At 40.8% G+C, this 14492-nt stretch overlaps 2 protein-coding genes, 1 non-coding gene and 1 pseudogene across 3 annotated transcripts; 1 reads left to right on the plus strand and 3 right to left on the minus strand.

Annotated features, from left to right (window-relative positions):
* Positions 1 to 1016: 1016 nt before the first annotated feature.
* LOC106571463 (meprin A subunit alpha) lies at positions 1017 to 5304 on the minus strand. Its single transcript, XM_014144601.2, has 14 exons — positions 5043 to 5304; positions 4938 to 4962; positions 4661 to 4717; positions 4523 to 4563; positions 4203 to 4278; positions 3943 to 4060; positions 3564 to 3739; positions 3252 to 3473; positions 2945 to 3091; positions 2555 to 2770; positions 2267 to 2401; positions 1833 to 2159; positions 1439 to 1609; positions 1017 to 1348 (listed from the first exon to the last, which is right to left on the minus strand). The coding sequence occupies exons 1-14, from the start codon at positions 5103 to 5105 to the stop codon at positions 1281 to 1283; spliced, it is 1842 nt and encodes a 613-aa protein (XP_014000076.1). The 5' UTR covers positions 5106 to 5304; the 3' UTR covers positions 1017 to 1280.
* A 1625-nt stretch (positions 5305 to 6929) lies between these two features.
* On the minus strand, positions 6930 to 11344 carry LOC106571464 (meprin A subunit alpha). The gene is made up of 14 exons (XM_014144602.2): positions 11078 to 11344; positions 10932 to 10956; positions 10790 to 10834; positions 10618 to 10658; positions 10388 to 10463; positions 10121 to 10238; positions 9716 to 9891; positions 9286 to 9507; positions 8937 to 9083; positions 8595 to 8810; positions 8031 to 8495; positions 7629 to 7802; positions 7317 to 7394; positions 6930 to 7153 (listed from the first exon to the last, which is right to left on the minus strand). The coding sequence occupies exons 1-13, from the start codon at positions 11135 to 11137 to the stop codon at positions 7345 to 7347; spliced, it is 1815 nt and encodes a 604-aa protein (XP_014000077.1). The 5' UTR covers positions 11138 to 11344; the 3' UTR covers positions 6930 to 7153; positions 7317 to 7344.
* A 344-nt stretch (positions 11345 to 11688) lies between these two features.
* On the minus strand, positions 11689 to 13102 carry LOC123727309 (uncharacterized; annotated as a pseudogene).
* A 285-nt stretch (positions 13103 to 13387) lies between these two features.
* On the plus strand, positions 13388 to 13469 carry trnas-gcu (transfer RNA serine (anticodon GCU)). Its single transcript has one exon. It is a non-coding gene; the product is annotated as a tRNA-Ser (tRNA).
* Positions 13470 to 14492: the final 1023 nt, after the last annotated feature.

The raw sequence follows: 14492 nt of genomic DNA on the forward strand, positions 1-14492 counted from the left end.
GGACAAATTCACCTATGTGTAATAAAGTTAAATATTAAACTATTTATTTGGTCCCATATTCATAGCACGTAACAACTACATCAAGCTTGTGACTCTACACATTTGTTGGATGCATTTGCTGTTTGTTTTGGTTGTGTTTCAGATTATTTTGTGCCCAAAAGAAAGGAATGGTAAATAATGCAATGTGCAATTTTTTTGTTCATTTTATTGTAAATAAGAATAGAATATGTTTCTAAACACTTCTACATTAATGTGGATGCTACCATGATTACGGATAATCCTGAATGAATCGTGAATAATGATGAGCGAGAAAGTTACAGATGCACAAATATCATAACCCCAAGACATGCTAACCTCTCACCATTACAATAACAAGGGAGGTTAGCATTTTTGGGGGTATGATATTTGTGCGTATGTAACTTTCTCACTTATCATTATTCACGATTCATTCAGATTAAAGCTGACGGTCTGTATATTTTATTATATTGTTATTTATAGTATGTCATTAATACTAATCATGTAAATTGATTCAAAATTATTGATATTGTACTAATAAATCATATGTAATTTTATACAAACAATGTAGATAATGAAAACATTCTGGCAATTTTCTTTAATTATTAATTACCTATTTATTTCTTGTTCTTGAAAATTTGTTGCAGCCCTCCCATATATGCAACATTTGTATTTAGGTTTTTTGTTAGGATGACAGAAATGAAAGTATAGAAATGTGCCACTAAAATCAAAATAGGATGAGAGAGAACAATGTGGTGTCGTGTTTACATGTGGTGTTTTTTTGTTGTTGTTTGGTTAGTGTTGTAAAAAGAATTGAGTCTGCACTTTAACCTCACAATCATTGTATCATTTAAAATCCAGTACAGAGTTAAAACAACAACAAAATGTGTCACTGTCCCAATACTTTTGGAGCGCACTGTATATCCTTATCTTTTATTCTGGTTATGGGTGGCAGGGCAAATGGTGGTTAACTGGTGAACAGACTAATTTGGAGACAATACTTTGAATAGTTTGATTTTAATCAGATAAAAGCGGCATGAAGGTGCATTTCACAGGCTACAAATAAACAAACCAGTTTCCAGATGGAGGCCACAGACAGATTGTCAAGACAGTGTTTAACATTACAACTGACAAATTGACTTGTCAATAGGCCTGCTAATGTTTACTTCCACTGCCTTTATGTAAATGTTTGAAATAAAAAGAAAAGTGAACATTGACATTTAAAAATGCATAAAGTCTGCATCTGATAAATGTTCTGGACAGCCTCAGTCCTGACTCCGGAGCTGAACTGGAGACTTGACTGGAACTTCACTTTTGATCAGCGGAGTAAGATCTGGAAATACAAGCAACAGGGAACATGTTTAACACAGTTTCAAGTGGTCAAGAAAATCTCAGAGCCCGTTGAAAGTAGAGTCAGGCGCACCTTCAAACTCAACGAAGAGAATGAGGTCATCATTCTTCAGGTAGCTCCTACTATTGAGGTGGTAGTGGGAGAAGTAGGCGTTCCAGCCCCAGGTCCAGCCATGATAACAGTCACAGGACGGGTCGTACGTCCCCATCTTGGACGGGTTATCCCAGTACAATATGTTGGAGTCTGAAAGATTGTTATAAATAAGCAGACAATCTGCACATAGATTATGTGAAGGGAATTGATTTCCATGTCCTGACGTGTATAGATGTCTTGTTATGCTGACTCATAAAAATGTTGGTAATGCTATGACGATTGTTTAACCAAACACTTTAATAGTCACAATCATCTGAGTGTGAGGAAAAAAATGTTATGTGCCCCTTTGAACCAACATTAGCCTGCCCCATACCTGGAATGAGATGAGTGGGACTGGTGGTGAAGCTGTAGGAGAAGGACTGCCGATGCCTGACGTCAGAGTCCTGGTCCAGCAGTGTGATGGTGACCTGTCTGTTCCCTGCCGGCCACTCCAGGGCCTGGTCGTTCTTCCCGGTGCTCAGGTGGAAGAAGGCCCCAATGTACCCATTGTAGTAGGAGTTGGGTAGCAGCTGGATGCCGAAGGCGTAGCCCTCGGGGCTGTAGAAACGTGGGCTCTGGATGTACTCTCCTGTGGCGTAACTCTTCATGTACTCGCTGAAGTTCTTGATACGCCATGTTCCACTGGGGCAGCGTGTCTCCGCTAATATGAATAAGAATAATGACAATAAAAACTTCATTCACATAGCACCTGTCATACACACCGAAGGGTTTTACAGTTACTTAAAATGTTAAGACAGAGTACCGTACCTAGGGTGATGTCATCCACCTGAATCCCCCCCAAGGAGTTGGCTGGGTCGCCCCTGATCCCCTGGAAGGCATAGCGGAACTTGGAGTCCATCGTCAAAGGAACGTGGGCAATCTTCCAGGAGTGGTCGTCATCACCTGTGAAAACAGATGCAGGGTAATGATCATTTTTAAGGTTGAACATTTTCAAACAGTACCTGTTGAAGCTATGTTATGATGCTACAACGCATAGCACAGCCGTGGTTTATCAGATTATTGAGCATGGCTGTTCACCAGTTTTCTCAAGCCTACCTGTGAAATTCCCAGCTGCAGTAGGGGATAAGACTTTGCCCTTAGCAACCTCCTTCCTGGTCCAGACCACCAGCTTGTCCTTGGAGCTTCCTGTCATCTTGTAGAAGAACTGCAAACACTGCAGATTCCTCTTGGGGTGCAGGACCCTGGATTCCAGAAAGGCTGAGTCGCCTGCCCGGCCGGTGTCGGTGTAAAAGTTCATGAAGAACCCTGCGTCTACACAGATCACAAACAAGATGTTGTCATAGATGTGTTATGGTAAAATAGTCATGAATGCCATTCAGAATGGTTGATAGACCTGTGTCCACCCTTGCGATGTGTAGGGGCAGGAGTTTTTTTCCGGACAATGTCAAGGATCCTGACCCTAGTAATACTGTATGTTAACCCTACCTTTGCACTGGCCAATGAGAGTGTGGTCATGAGACCCTGGCTGGCTCTTGGTGCGTACCCAGTCACCATCATCGTTACGGTTCTGGATCATCCCACAGGTGTTGACGGTCTCAAAGGCACACTGGTCCAACAACGTCAGAGAGGAGGCTACAGGACAGACATCATACACAAGCACACTAAGCAAACTTAATCAGTTAAACACAACATAAGTTAAACACATCATCAGCAGTTTTTTCTGGTCAAATCAAGTGATTAGGAAAAAAGTTATGGTCCTCCTGATCATGTGACCTGATCAGGAAAGACTCACAGCAGTTATACATCCTGTTGAGCCTCAGTAGATCCAGGCTGCTGAAGTCATTGTACTGGCCCAGCACTTTGGTCATCTCTGGGTCCTTGGCTGTGATGGTTGGGTACCGTGGGTCTTTGTTAAAGGAATATGGGCCGTAATGCATGATAGACTCGTAGTCGTATGGCGTGTTCTGGTCGGTGATGAAATCATCAGCGTATTTATCAAAATTGTGGTCCATACCTGTAGAATGTACATACAAAGGTTATGGTAAGTTTTAAAATAAGGCTTGCCATGCGAAAATGTTTTGGGTGTTGAGCTTTTGAACCTTACCAGGCAGGACCTGGTCCCACCAGATGTCCACATAGTCATCTCGGTCGGTGCGAGACTGTTCGTGGTAAAAGCCCAGGGCATGGAGGAGCTCATGCATTATGGTGCCTTTGTAGTCACAGGATGGGCCCAATGACAGCTGTTGCCCTGTCTGTAGGTCTCCGACCATAGACCAGCACCTGCAACAATTCCGTGATGCCACAGCAGTGAATTATCTCTTGAACACGGGAGACCAATCGTTTCCACATAGTGCCAATGTGGGTGCAGACCTTTGTTCCAGCCAAGCAGTAATGCACAAGATTCAACTAAGGCTGTTAAGACTGTGATCATTAGCAGAATCGAGTGGAGGAGCAGACTTGTATATCAGAAAAACAAACTATACCCATCTAGCTTTTCAAATTTGATAAAGCTCTTCTCTCCTTCATAGGGTTTGAAATCCACACAGGATTTCAGCCGGTACATCTCAAAGGCCTGGAAAATGACCCCCTTGGCATTCAGGTCTGAAAAACAAACAAGGGATTAACGGACTAGAAATATTATAATCTGTATGTGTATTGATTATAATGGTTTAGTCTTCTTAAATCATGGTTTATCACCAGTGTATATCATGTTACTAGGATGAGAGACGGTGCACATTTTTACCAAGGCTGTCAGCCAGTATGTAAGGGATGGGGAATTTCCACCTGAAGGCTGGATCCACAAGGGCATTGCGTCCAGGCTGATAGAGTGATATAACTTTTATTGCAACACTTAATTATTGATTGCACTGGACGTACTATCGTTATCTTTATTGAAATCACATCAATCAAAATCTAGATAGTTAAAAGGTCAAAGTTTCATTTATAGAGTGCAGGCTATTTATCACACTTATTTTTTTATTGAAAGCCCTATTTTTTCTTCTAAGTGGAAAGACAGCGAACATACTTGCAGACAATGAAAGATTTAGCACAGTATTAACTTACGTTCAATGCAATGTCGCCCTCGACAACAGGGGTCTTCAATCCTATGGAAGATTATAGAAATGGAAGATAGTTTTAAAACACCACAAAATATAATATCAAATACATTCACTGTATACCAGTATGCACTAAGAAAGTTACCTGAGTTGATGAAGGGGATGTCTCGTCGTATTACCTCATCAGCATCAATGGCAAAGGCTACAGTAAGATCCACAATGTTAGACGATGAATATATTTTCATTTTGCTATAAACCCATTTGAGCACTTTTTCTTAGACCTGTCTTGAACTACAAATATGTCTTGTTATGTAAAATAACTCACCAATGTGACATGAGCACCATAAGGATGGAATACATTACAAATGTATACAAACCATATGATTTGATTAATTATAGGTTAAATAAAAAATAGTTCTCACATTTCTCCTTTGACATCCGCCTAATCTGTGAAGTGAGATGAGAATGTTGTTTTCAAAATCACGCATTCATGGCAAATGTATTAGATAGAGAGAGAGAGATCTTACCGTGAATGCAGAGGACAGAGACAGCAGCAGTCCCAGACAGCACAAGACCCCCAGTAGTGACATTTTGGAGAGGTTGACCACAGACCTGATACCACAGCACTAATTAAATCCCTTTAAATACTCTTAATACAGCAAGCTGGAAGGGAAACTTTGACCCACAGGTGATCATGTTGCATATTCAAAACTTCAATACAACACCAATACTTTATTGTTGTGTGGAAACTGTCTTGTCAGGTTCAGTGGAAAGTTGTGGTTAATAATCAGATATGGCCATGGAAGTGATTACTTTGATAAGTGTGTTCAAGAGTGCAATAGTGGGGTTTTGAGTTCTGCTAGCGTCCATTGGTAACAACATAGTAATTACACTGAACCAAAATATAAACGCAACATGCAACAATTTCAAAGATTTTAACAGTTAATTTAAGGAAATCAATCAATTGAAAGAAATTGTTGGTCACAGATACCTTAAAAAAAGGTAGGGACGTGGATCAGAAAACCAGTCAGTATCTGGTGTGACCTCATGCAGCGTGACACAGCTCCTTCGCATAGAGTTGATCAGGCTGTTGATCGTGGCCTGTGAAATGTTGTCCCACTCCTTTTCAATGGCTGTGTGAAGTTGCTGTATATTGGCTGGAACTGGAACACATTGTCGTATTCGTCGACCTCGAGCATCCCAAACATGCTCAATGGGTGACATGTCTGGTAAGTATGCATGCCATGGAAGAACTGGGACATTTTCAGCTTACAGGAATATGCTACAGATCCTTGGGACATGGGGCTGTGCATTATCATGCTGAAACATGAGGTGATGGCGGCAGATGAATGCAACGACAATGGGCCTCTGGATCTTGTCATGTTATCTCTGTGCATTCAAATTGCAATCGATAAAATGCAATTGTGTTCATTATCCATAGCTTACGCCTGCTCATACCATAATCTGACCACCACCATGGGGCACGCTGTTAACAACGTTGACATCAGCAAACTGCTCGCACAAACGACACCATGGTTTCTGACAGCTTGTGCAGAAATTCTTTGCTTGTGCACAGTTTCATTAGTTGTCTGGGTGGCTGGTCTCAGATTATCCGGCAGGTGAAGAAGCCGGATGTGGAGGTCCTGGGCTGGCAGGGTTACACTTAGTATGCGCTTGTGTGGCCGGTTGGACATACTGCCAAATTCCCTAAAACAACGTTGGGTGTGGCTTATGGTAGAGAAATGAAAATGAAATTCTCTGGCAACAGCTCTGGTGGACATTCCTGCAGTCAGCATGCCAATTGCACTCTCCCTCAAAACTTGAGACATTTGTGGAATTGTGTTGTGTGACAAAACTGCACATTTTAAAGTGCCCTTTTATTGTTCCAGCACAAGGTGCAACTGTGTAATGTTCATGCTGTTTAATCAGCTTCTTGATATGCCACACCTGTCAGGTGGATGTTTTATCTTGGCAAAGGAGAAATGCTCACTAACAGTGATGTAAACACATTTGTGCACAAATATTATAGAAATAAGCTTTGTGTGCTTATGTGTGCTCATGAAATATGGGACCAACACATTACATGTTGCGTTTATATTTTTGTTCAGTATATATTTCTATGGGTAATATAACACGCTATGGTAACAAATGCAAACATATTTTATATGATGTATATGATGATTGAAGTGTGTGAGATAAACTGTATTACAAAATTGACATTTTGAGATACTAAAAGTGAATCATAATAATCCCCCATCATTTAAGTGACATAGATATAAAGGAGCCATGATCCTCATACGTATATGACTTTAAAAACTGTATTTTACTGTGATCATATCTACGAAGTGTTATGTGATATTGATTTTTATTTCATAACAAAAAATCCTGTGCAACAGAAAAAACATAATGAAGCATTTATTTGAAGACTCAAACTTTAATGAAAGCATTGTGAATAAGAATTTTTGAACAGTAAAAACAAATACAATTTCAAGAGTTTTTAGTTATTTTATAAAGTTTGCAAACCAATCAAATTTTCGACAAAATAATTTATATTTACTCACAACATTAGTTTACATAAATTGTGCTGTTATTTTCTGTACTCTTCTTGAGTCTGTCCAAATCCTCAGGACTGCCGGATCTGCCAAAATATCAAATACAAAGACACAAAAAACTAAATTGGAACAATATTAATGAAAATACAAATGTCAGTCTAGTTTAAAAAGTGACTCTTGGAAATATCCCACAAAATCCACAGCACAAAAAGAAAATAAATTTGAAAGAATTTAAAATAAATAGCTTACCTCCCCTCGGTGGTAGTAAAATACATGCTCACTCCTTTGGGTTTATGGGAACCTCTGTTTTTATCAGAGATGTTATGTCTACAGAGACATTAAAAGCAGTGTGGCCATTCAATCAGCTGACCTCAAAATCTATCAAGCTCCTTTATTGCTCTGGCTATCGCAAAGCATTTCAGAAAGTAAAATCCTGATATCTGACAGGGATGTAAAACAAATGAGTGTTGTAATATCTGACCAGTAATGACACTAATCCTCCTCCACATTTTTTTGTAACCTTTATTTAATTTGGCAAGTCAGTTAAGAACAAATTCTTACCTTCAAAGTCGACAAAGATGATGAGGTCATCGTTTTTCAGGTAGTTCCGTCGTCGCAAGTCGAAATGCTTGATCATGTTGCGCCATCCCCGCGACTCTCCCCTGTAGCACCCACACCCTGGGTCGTAGGTCCCCACATTGGTTGGATTATCCCACCACAGCTTCCCATCTGGAGCTGGCGAACACAGAAACATTCTGTATATCATAAGACTATTAAATCACATTATAGCTGTTTCATTGCCGTTGTAATCTGACCAGATTATGGGCCAGATATAACAAACTAAGCATTTCCTGATTTTTCCAGATATAATTAAGTTAAGCAAAGAGAAAATACTTTAAGGTAAAGTGTACATGAAGACAAATTTAACCTAAAGTGTATTCTCTAAACACAATAATGACATACTCTTAATCAGGTCTGTAGTCAGACTGCGAGCAGACGACATCCTCAGTTGGATGTCAGGATCCTGGTCCATGACCACGATTTTAGCCTGCCTATTCAGGGCCGGCCACTGCATGACCACGTCATTCTCACCGCTGGCCAGGTGGAAGTACATCCCAGTGTAGCCACCAGTGTGGTCACTGTAGTCAGAGACGGGGCGGACACGTACACCGTAACGATAGCCCTCTGGGCTGTAGAAGACTGGACTGTCCATGACGGTGGTATTGTTTGCAGTGTTGAGGATACCGGTGAAGTTCTTGATCTGCCAGACAGCGTTGGGACAGCGAGTCTCAGTCAGGCTGATGTCGTCAATGAAGATTCCTCCACTGGTTGTAGATGGATCTCCTCGGACACCTTGGAAAGCATAGCGGAACTTCTCTTCGATCTCCATGGAGACGTGGACAATCCTCCATGTGTGGTCATCATCTCCTAGTTTACAAATCGAAATGAAATCGTGCAGTAACAAAGTTTCAACCGAAGAGGATAAACAACACATATATCAGTGATTGTATATTTGAAAATGAATACCCCAGATGGTGTGTATTTTCTTCAGTTTGCGAACTGTCCCAGTCCCATCGTCCATCTTCACCCAAATCACAAGTCTGTCCTTTGGTCCGCCTGTCATCTTGTAGAAAAACTGCAGACACTGCAGGTGTCTCTTGGGGTACAGGATGCGAGACTCTAACAGAGCTGACTCGTCCTCCTTCCCGGTCTTAGTGTTGAAGTGCATGTAGTAACCTGCATCTAAAAGACCACAAAGATATCACACATACAATGTTAGAGCTATTCACTCTAATGGTTAGGATTGGGGGTATGGTAATCTACTCCTAGAAGTGGTTGATCTGAGGTGATGTATTGTTGAACTCTGACCTCTGCATTGGCCAATGAGAGTGTGATCCTCGTTCCCAGTGCTGCTCTTGGTGTGGACCCAATCTGCATCATCAGTGGGGCTCTGAATCATCCCACAGATGTTGATGTACTCAAAGGAACACTGGTCCAGGAGAGTGAGAGGGGAGGCTGGCAATGGAGGAGGGGCATATCTCAGTTGACACGTGGATCACAATGAAGCAACTATAATTTCATCATCACATCTGACACTAGAACATTTTAACTTGACAAAAACGGAGTGGTGATCAGCTGCATTTTCCTACACTGCTGCCACACAGCTATGTCAGGACAAATAGGTAATACTCTCTGTCATATGTCTCACAACACTTACAGCAGTTATACATCCTGTTCAACCTCAGCATGTCCAGTTTGCTGAAGTCCAGGTACTGGCCAATGATGTTGTTGAATTCTGGGATGTTGGTGGTGATTGTGGGAATGTTGGGGTCCACGTTGAAGGAGTATGGCCGGTAGTGCATGACAGACTCATAATCGTAAGGAGTGTTCTGGTCAGTGATGAAGGAATCATCGTATTTGTTGAAATTATGTTCTAGCCCTGCAAGAAAGGATAAAAGACATGTCATACTAAAATGTTCCCACTTGACTAATAATGGTATTGCATCTAGGCAGTCACATGTTGTGAATAGTGCTAGGCTGAATAGTGTTAGTGCTAGGCCGTAACAAAACCCTCCACTTGGCCCTTTGTGGCCAAGATACACCACCCTTGCTGTCTCTCATCAACCAGAGGCCTGACTGATACTGACCTGGAGTGACTTGGTCCAGCCAGATCTTGACATAGTCGTCTCTGTCCTGGCGAGACTGCTCATGGTAGAAGCCCAGAGCGTGGAGGAGCTCGTGTTCGATTACAGCCTTGTGGTCACAGCCATCGCCCAGGGACAGGATCTGTCCATTCTGCTGGTCCCCAACGCTGGAGAAACACCTTGCAAACACAGTTCAACGTTGAGTTATATGGATGTGTGAGGGCAGACATGTTTAAAGTCGAATGTTAAAACGTTGCAGCAGTTATGCAAGAAGGCAATTGTTTTGTGTAACAAATTGACTGAGATTTGTTAATTTAGTCTGTCCTGGTGAATGCATACATGAAAGCTATAGAGCGTTCTGTGTAAAAGCAATGGCTGTTGGACAATATGTACACTGTCAGCTCATACCCGCCTCTCTTTTCAAACTTAATGTATGTCTTCTCGCCTTCGTAGGGCTTGAAGTCTATGCAAGATTTCAGACGATACATTTCAAATGCCTGATGGACACAACCTTTGGCATTCAAATCTGAAAGACAAGGAAGAACAAAGCTAAGACATTACAAGTGGCTTACAGTGTAATAAATTGATAATATGCCTTTTATGCTGTGTTGCATGTAAATAAATGAATTCAAGTAATTTTAGTTGGACTCTATATCAAATTCAACTTGCACTTACCCAAGTCATCTGACAGAATGTAGGGTATGGGAAACTTCCATCTGTATTTAGTGTCAATCAAGGCATTGCGTCCTGGCTGTTAAAAGGAAGAAAAAGAGTCATGTACTAATTGGACTGAATCTTTCTGGACTCAGGGAAGACATTATAAAGATTATCAAAGGACAATCTGTTTTTTTAAGCAAAAACAGCGATCTGATAACATATAGCAAAATAACACCATTGGTTCTTACCGGAATGAGCATATCCCCTTCAACCAAGTCTTCTTCTGCTCCTGTCAGGCCAAATATAATTTGAAAACAATGAATTCAACATTTGATCATTATTCATGTCATGGACATCAAACATTAAATGTTTAATCAAAATGACCACATACAAACACCCGGTTAAGTTCCTCAAACTCACCCAAGTTAAGTAAGGGGTTATCATCTTCACCGTTTCCGTATACCTCTGCACATAAAAAGCATGGCTCAGATAAAGACATGGAGGTAGAATCATTTTTATGTATTTGGAATTGACTTTATGGTAAGATATTTGGTTGACATACCATGCACATGAGATGACAGAGGAATCTGTCCCCCAAAGTGAAACAAATATTTAGCAAATAATAAATATGCTATAATTTCCATTCCATTACTACATGACTAGTAATCATCTTCACAATCATAATTCAAATGTATTGACTGTACTTACAATGTATGAACTGGACAGCGCAACCAGTCCTGTCAAGAAGAGAAGTGTCTGCATGGACATGATGAATATGGCTAGACTAGAGTTTCTGCTTTGGTTTAAGCGTCCAAGTGAACCAGAGGACCTTTAGCCCTTGATAAAGTTTATGTCTGCTATGGTAAAAAGTAACTGGGGGCCTTGAATCTACAGTGCTGCTGATATGTGGGATGTTATAAAACCAGTTCAGAGTGCCTTCCCAAACAACTCAGGGAAAACGAATGGGAGACAACACTCATTGGCTGGGGGGGAATAACACTTTTTTATATGACAATCAGTGAGACTGCCACCACCTGGTAAGTATTGAAAACTACCCCGCTCTGCTTATGTGTTAAAAACAAATACTGACTTGGGTTGGTGCTTCTTCTAAAAAAGCATGCAAAACAGAGTCAAAGCTGGCTAGTGAGATCTTCCCTCCCCGGATTTGCCAATGATTTGCATTAATGGTTAACCTTGCTTAACTGGTAGCATCACCATTGCCAATGGTTTCCACATCTGCCCAGAAGAAAGGGTGCAGTGTTTCATTATTCTGAGCATTTGGGAGAATTGCTTGCAGACACAGCAATCAATTCAGGCACTCAAATATATAAAGTATTTATTTGTTAACAATTGACTTTGCAATCACCGTAAACAAGTCATAATATCAAACTGAGTAGAGAACAATAATTGGTAACATGACAAAAAGTAGGCTTATGCTTTACAAAACACGGTAAACAGAATTGAGGAAAGGAGGGGGCGTGGCGGGGCAGTGGGTTATTGTAATGCTGCTTCATGTAAAAGTTGGTGTATTTTCAGTTTTACAGCACTCTTTTTTCCATGGGGGAGCTTCCTAAAATACGGGAGCAAACTAAAGAACATCTCGTCCTCCATTCCATCCATCCCATCCATCTGCCACCTCATCTTCTGGCTGGGCCCATTGGATCCCGATGTAGTGTCAGGAGAGGGAGCATCCTCATCATCTGCCTAGTCCCCCTTGATCTCGTGAATAATGAAGGCTGATTTATCATCCACGCCTTCTGTGGCACTTTCCCCGTTCCTCTCCATTTCCTTATCATTCTCTCCCCTATCCTCCAAGTCAAGTGTGGTGTCTCCTTGCCAGCTCTTGGCCTGAATGAAGGGGGTGAGGAAGGACATTCTCCTGCTGTGCATCCAGTTCTTCTTGTGACTATCCGTCCCCAGAGGCTTTCCTCTGCTCTTCAGCCCGCTTGAATCTGATGAATGTGTCCCTCAGGTTCTTCCATTTCTTCTGACAGTCATCAACTGAACACACCAAATGACGCGTCAGACAAAAAGAAGAGGGGAGACAGGTAAGGATACCTGCATCTTACACAAATAGAGCAATCTCAATCTGAGCTATCAAAGGTTGAGGGAAATACACACCATGACATTTCTTTAATCTTATGTAAACATATATTTATTTCTAATTTACCTTATTGCAGGGATCACATTGTTGTTTTATTAGAGAAATAACAATTGTCAGGTAGCTAGCTAAGTATGTAGCTGGCTATGTATGCAGCAAGCTACCTACTAGGTGAGAGAAAGTTGGGTATTTGGTCAACAACACAGTTCAAGCAGGTAGCTAGCAAGTTGGCTAGTTTACTTGAGGTTGTGGCTAGATACTATACTGCTACGGACGGAAGTGACGCAAATACTGTCTAAATCTTAAAAAGAAAATGTCGTTTCGGGAGAATTTCTGCATTTGAATTATCCCTAAACCTAACAATTGTCCTACCCTTAACCGAATTATCCTAACCTGCTACGAAAAGTCCATTCTCTTTGTAGTTATATACCATCTAGTCCTCACCCTTACGAGTTAGCTAGCTACGGTTATCTTGCTAGCAGCAAGCTGTCTTTACCAGGCATTTCCACTTGCAGATGTACAGCTCTCCATGCCCTTGCCTTTCTCTGTGAGTCCTTGTACGAGTTTAAAGTTATGTTATACAACTCACGATAATCCGAAACAGCCTAAATTACTCTGTCAATCATTTGCATGTTGGCTTTCAAAGCACTCGCTGCTGCTACTGGAAATTTGTTGAATTCGGAATGCGCCTGTGTTTCTTGCGCTGATAGGTCCAGTTTACAAATTATAGCTGGCTAACGTTAGCTATCTACCACAATGGAATGATTAAGACAGATGTGGCTAGCTAAAATGTATACATTTTATTTATACAAATCAGAACGATTCTGAAATGCAACGTTATATGTTGTGGAAACATGTAACGGGGCACTATATGTAGCTTGGTTTGATAAAGCTAACTGTTTAGCATTGGGTAGAACGACGAGGTGGCCGAGTGGTTAAGGCGATGGACTGCTAATCCATTGTGCTCTGCACGCGTGGGTTCGAATCCCATCCTCGTCGAACACTTTTGGCCCTGTCCTGAAATGTAGTTATATGTAGCCACTAGCTTTGCTCTACAAAATATGTCCGACATTTAGTCAGAAATTCAATCAAATTGAAGGGATGCATGGAAAATGTATTTTTTTTCTTCTTCAAATCCAGCATTTTATGAATATAGACAGATAAAGTGCAATAGAGTAGAAACCAACCTGAGGTCAAATGCTGTTTCGGGTATTTAAATAACTTTTCAATACATTTCAAAACAATTATTCATATAACTTTTATTTGAAAAAACAAGTAGTTTAATATTGGAAAGTATTTTAACATAATCAAATTCTGGCTCCCATGAATTTAACCTAGGTATTTGAAATAAGTATTTGAAAATACAGTACTTTCAAATACAATTTGGAAGACTATTTGTTTATTTTGTCAAACAACCATTCAAATACTAAAATTACCTTCTGAGAGCTGGGGAAAAAAATAAGGGATATATTATATATATACACTGAACAAAAATATAAACACAACATGCATCAATTTCAACGATTTTACTGACTTATAGGTCATATAAGGAAATCAGTCAATTTAAATAAATTCATTAGGCCCTAATCAATGGATTTAACATGACTGGGAATACAGATATGCATCTGTTGGTCACAGAAACCTTTTTAAAAAAACATAGGGACATGGATCAGAAAACCAGTCAGTATCTGGTGTGACCACCATTTGCCTCATGCAGCGTAACACATCTCCTTCACATACAGTTGATCAGGCTGTTGATTGTGGCCTGTGGAATGTTGTCCCACTTCAATGGCTGTGTGAACTTGCTGGATATTGGCGGCAACTGGAACACACTGTCGTACACGTTGATCCAGAGCATTCCAATCATACTCAATGGGTGCCATGTCTGGTGAGTATGCAGGCCATGGAAGAACTGGGACATTTTCAGCTTCTAGGAATTGTGTGCAGGTCCTTGCGACATGGGGCCATGCATTATCATGCTGAAACATGAATTGATGGCGGCAGATGAATGGCACGACAATG

The sequence above is a fragment of the Salmo salar genome, chromosome ssa15, assembly GCF_905237065.1.
Source record: "Salmo salar chromosome ssa15, Ssal_v3.1, whole genome shotgun sequence".
NCBI classification, from domain to species: Eukaryota; Metazoa; Chordata; class Actinopteri; order Salmoniformes; family Salmonidae; genus Salmo; species Salmo salar.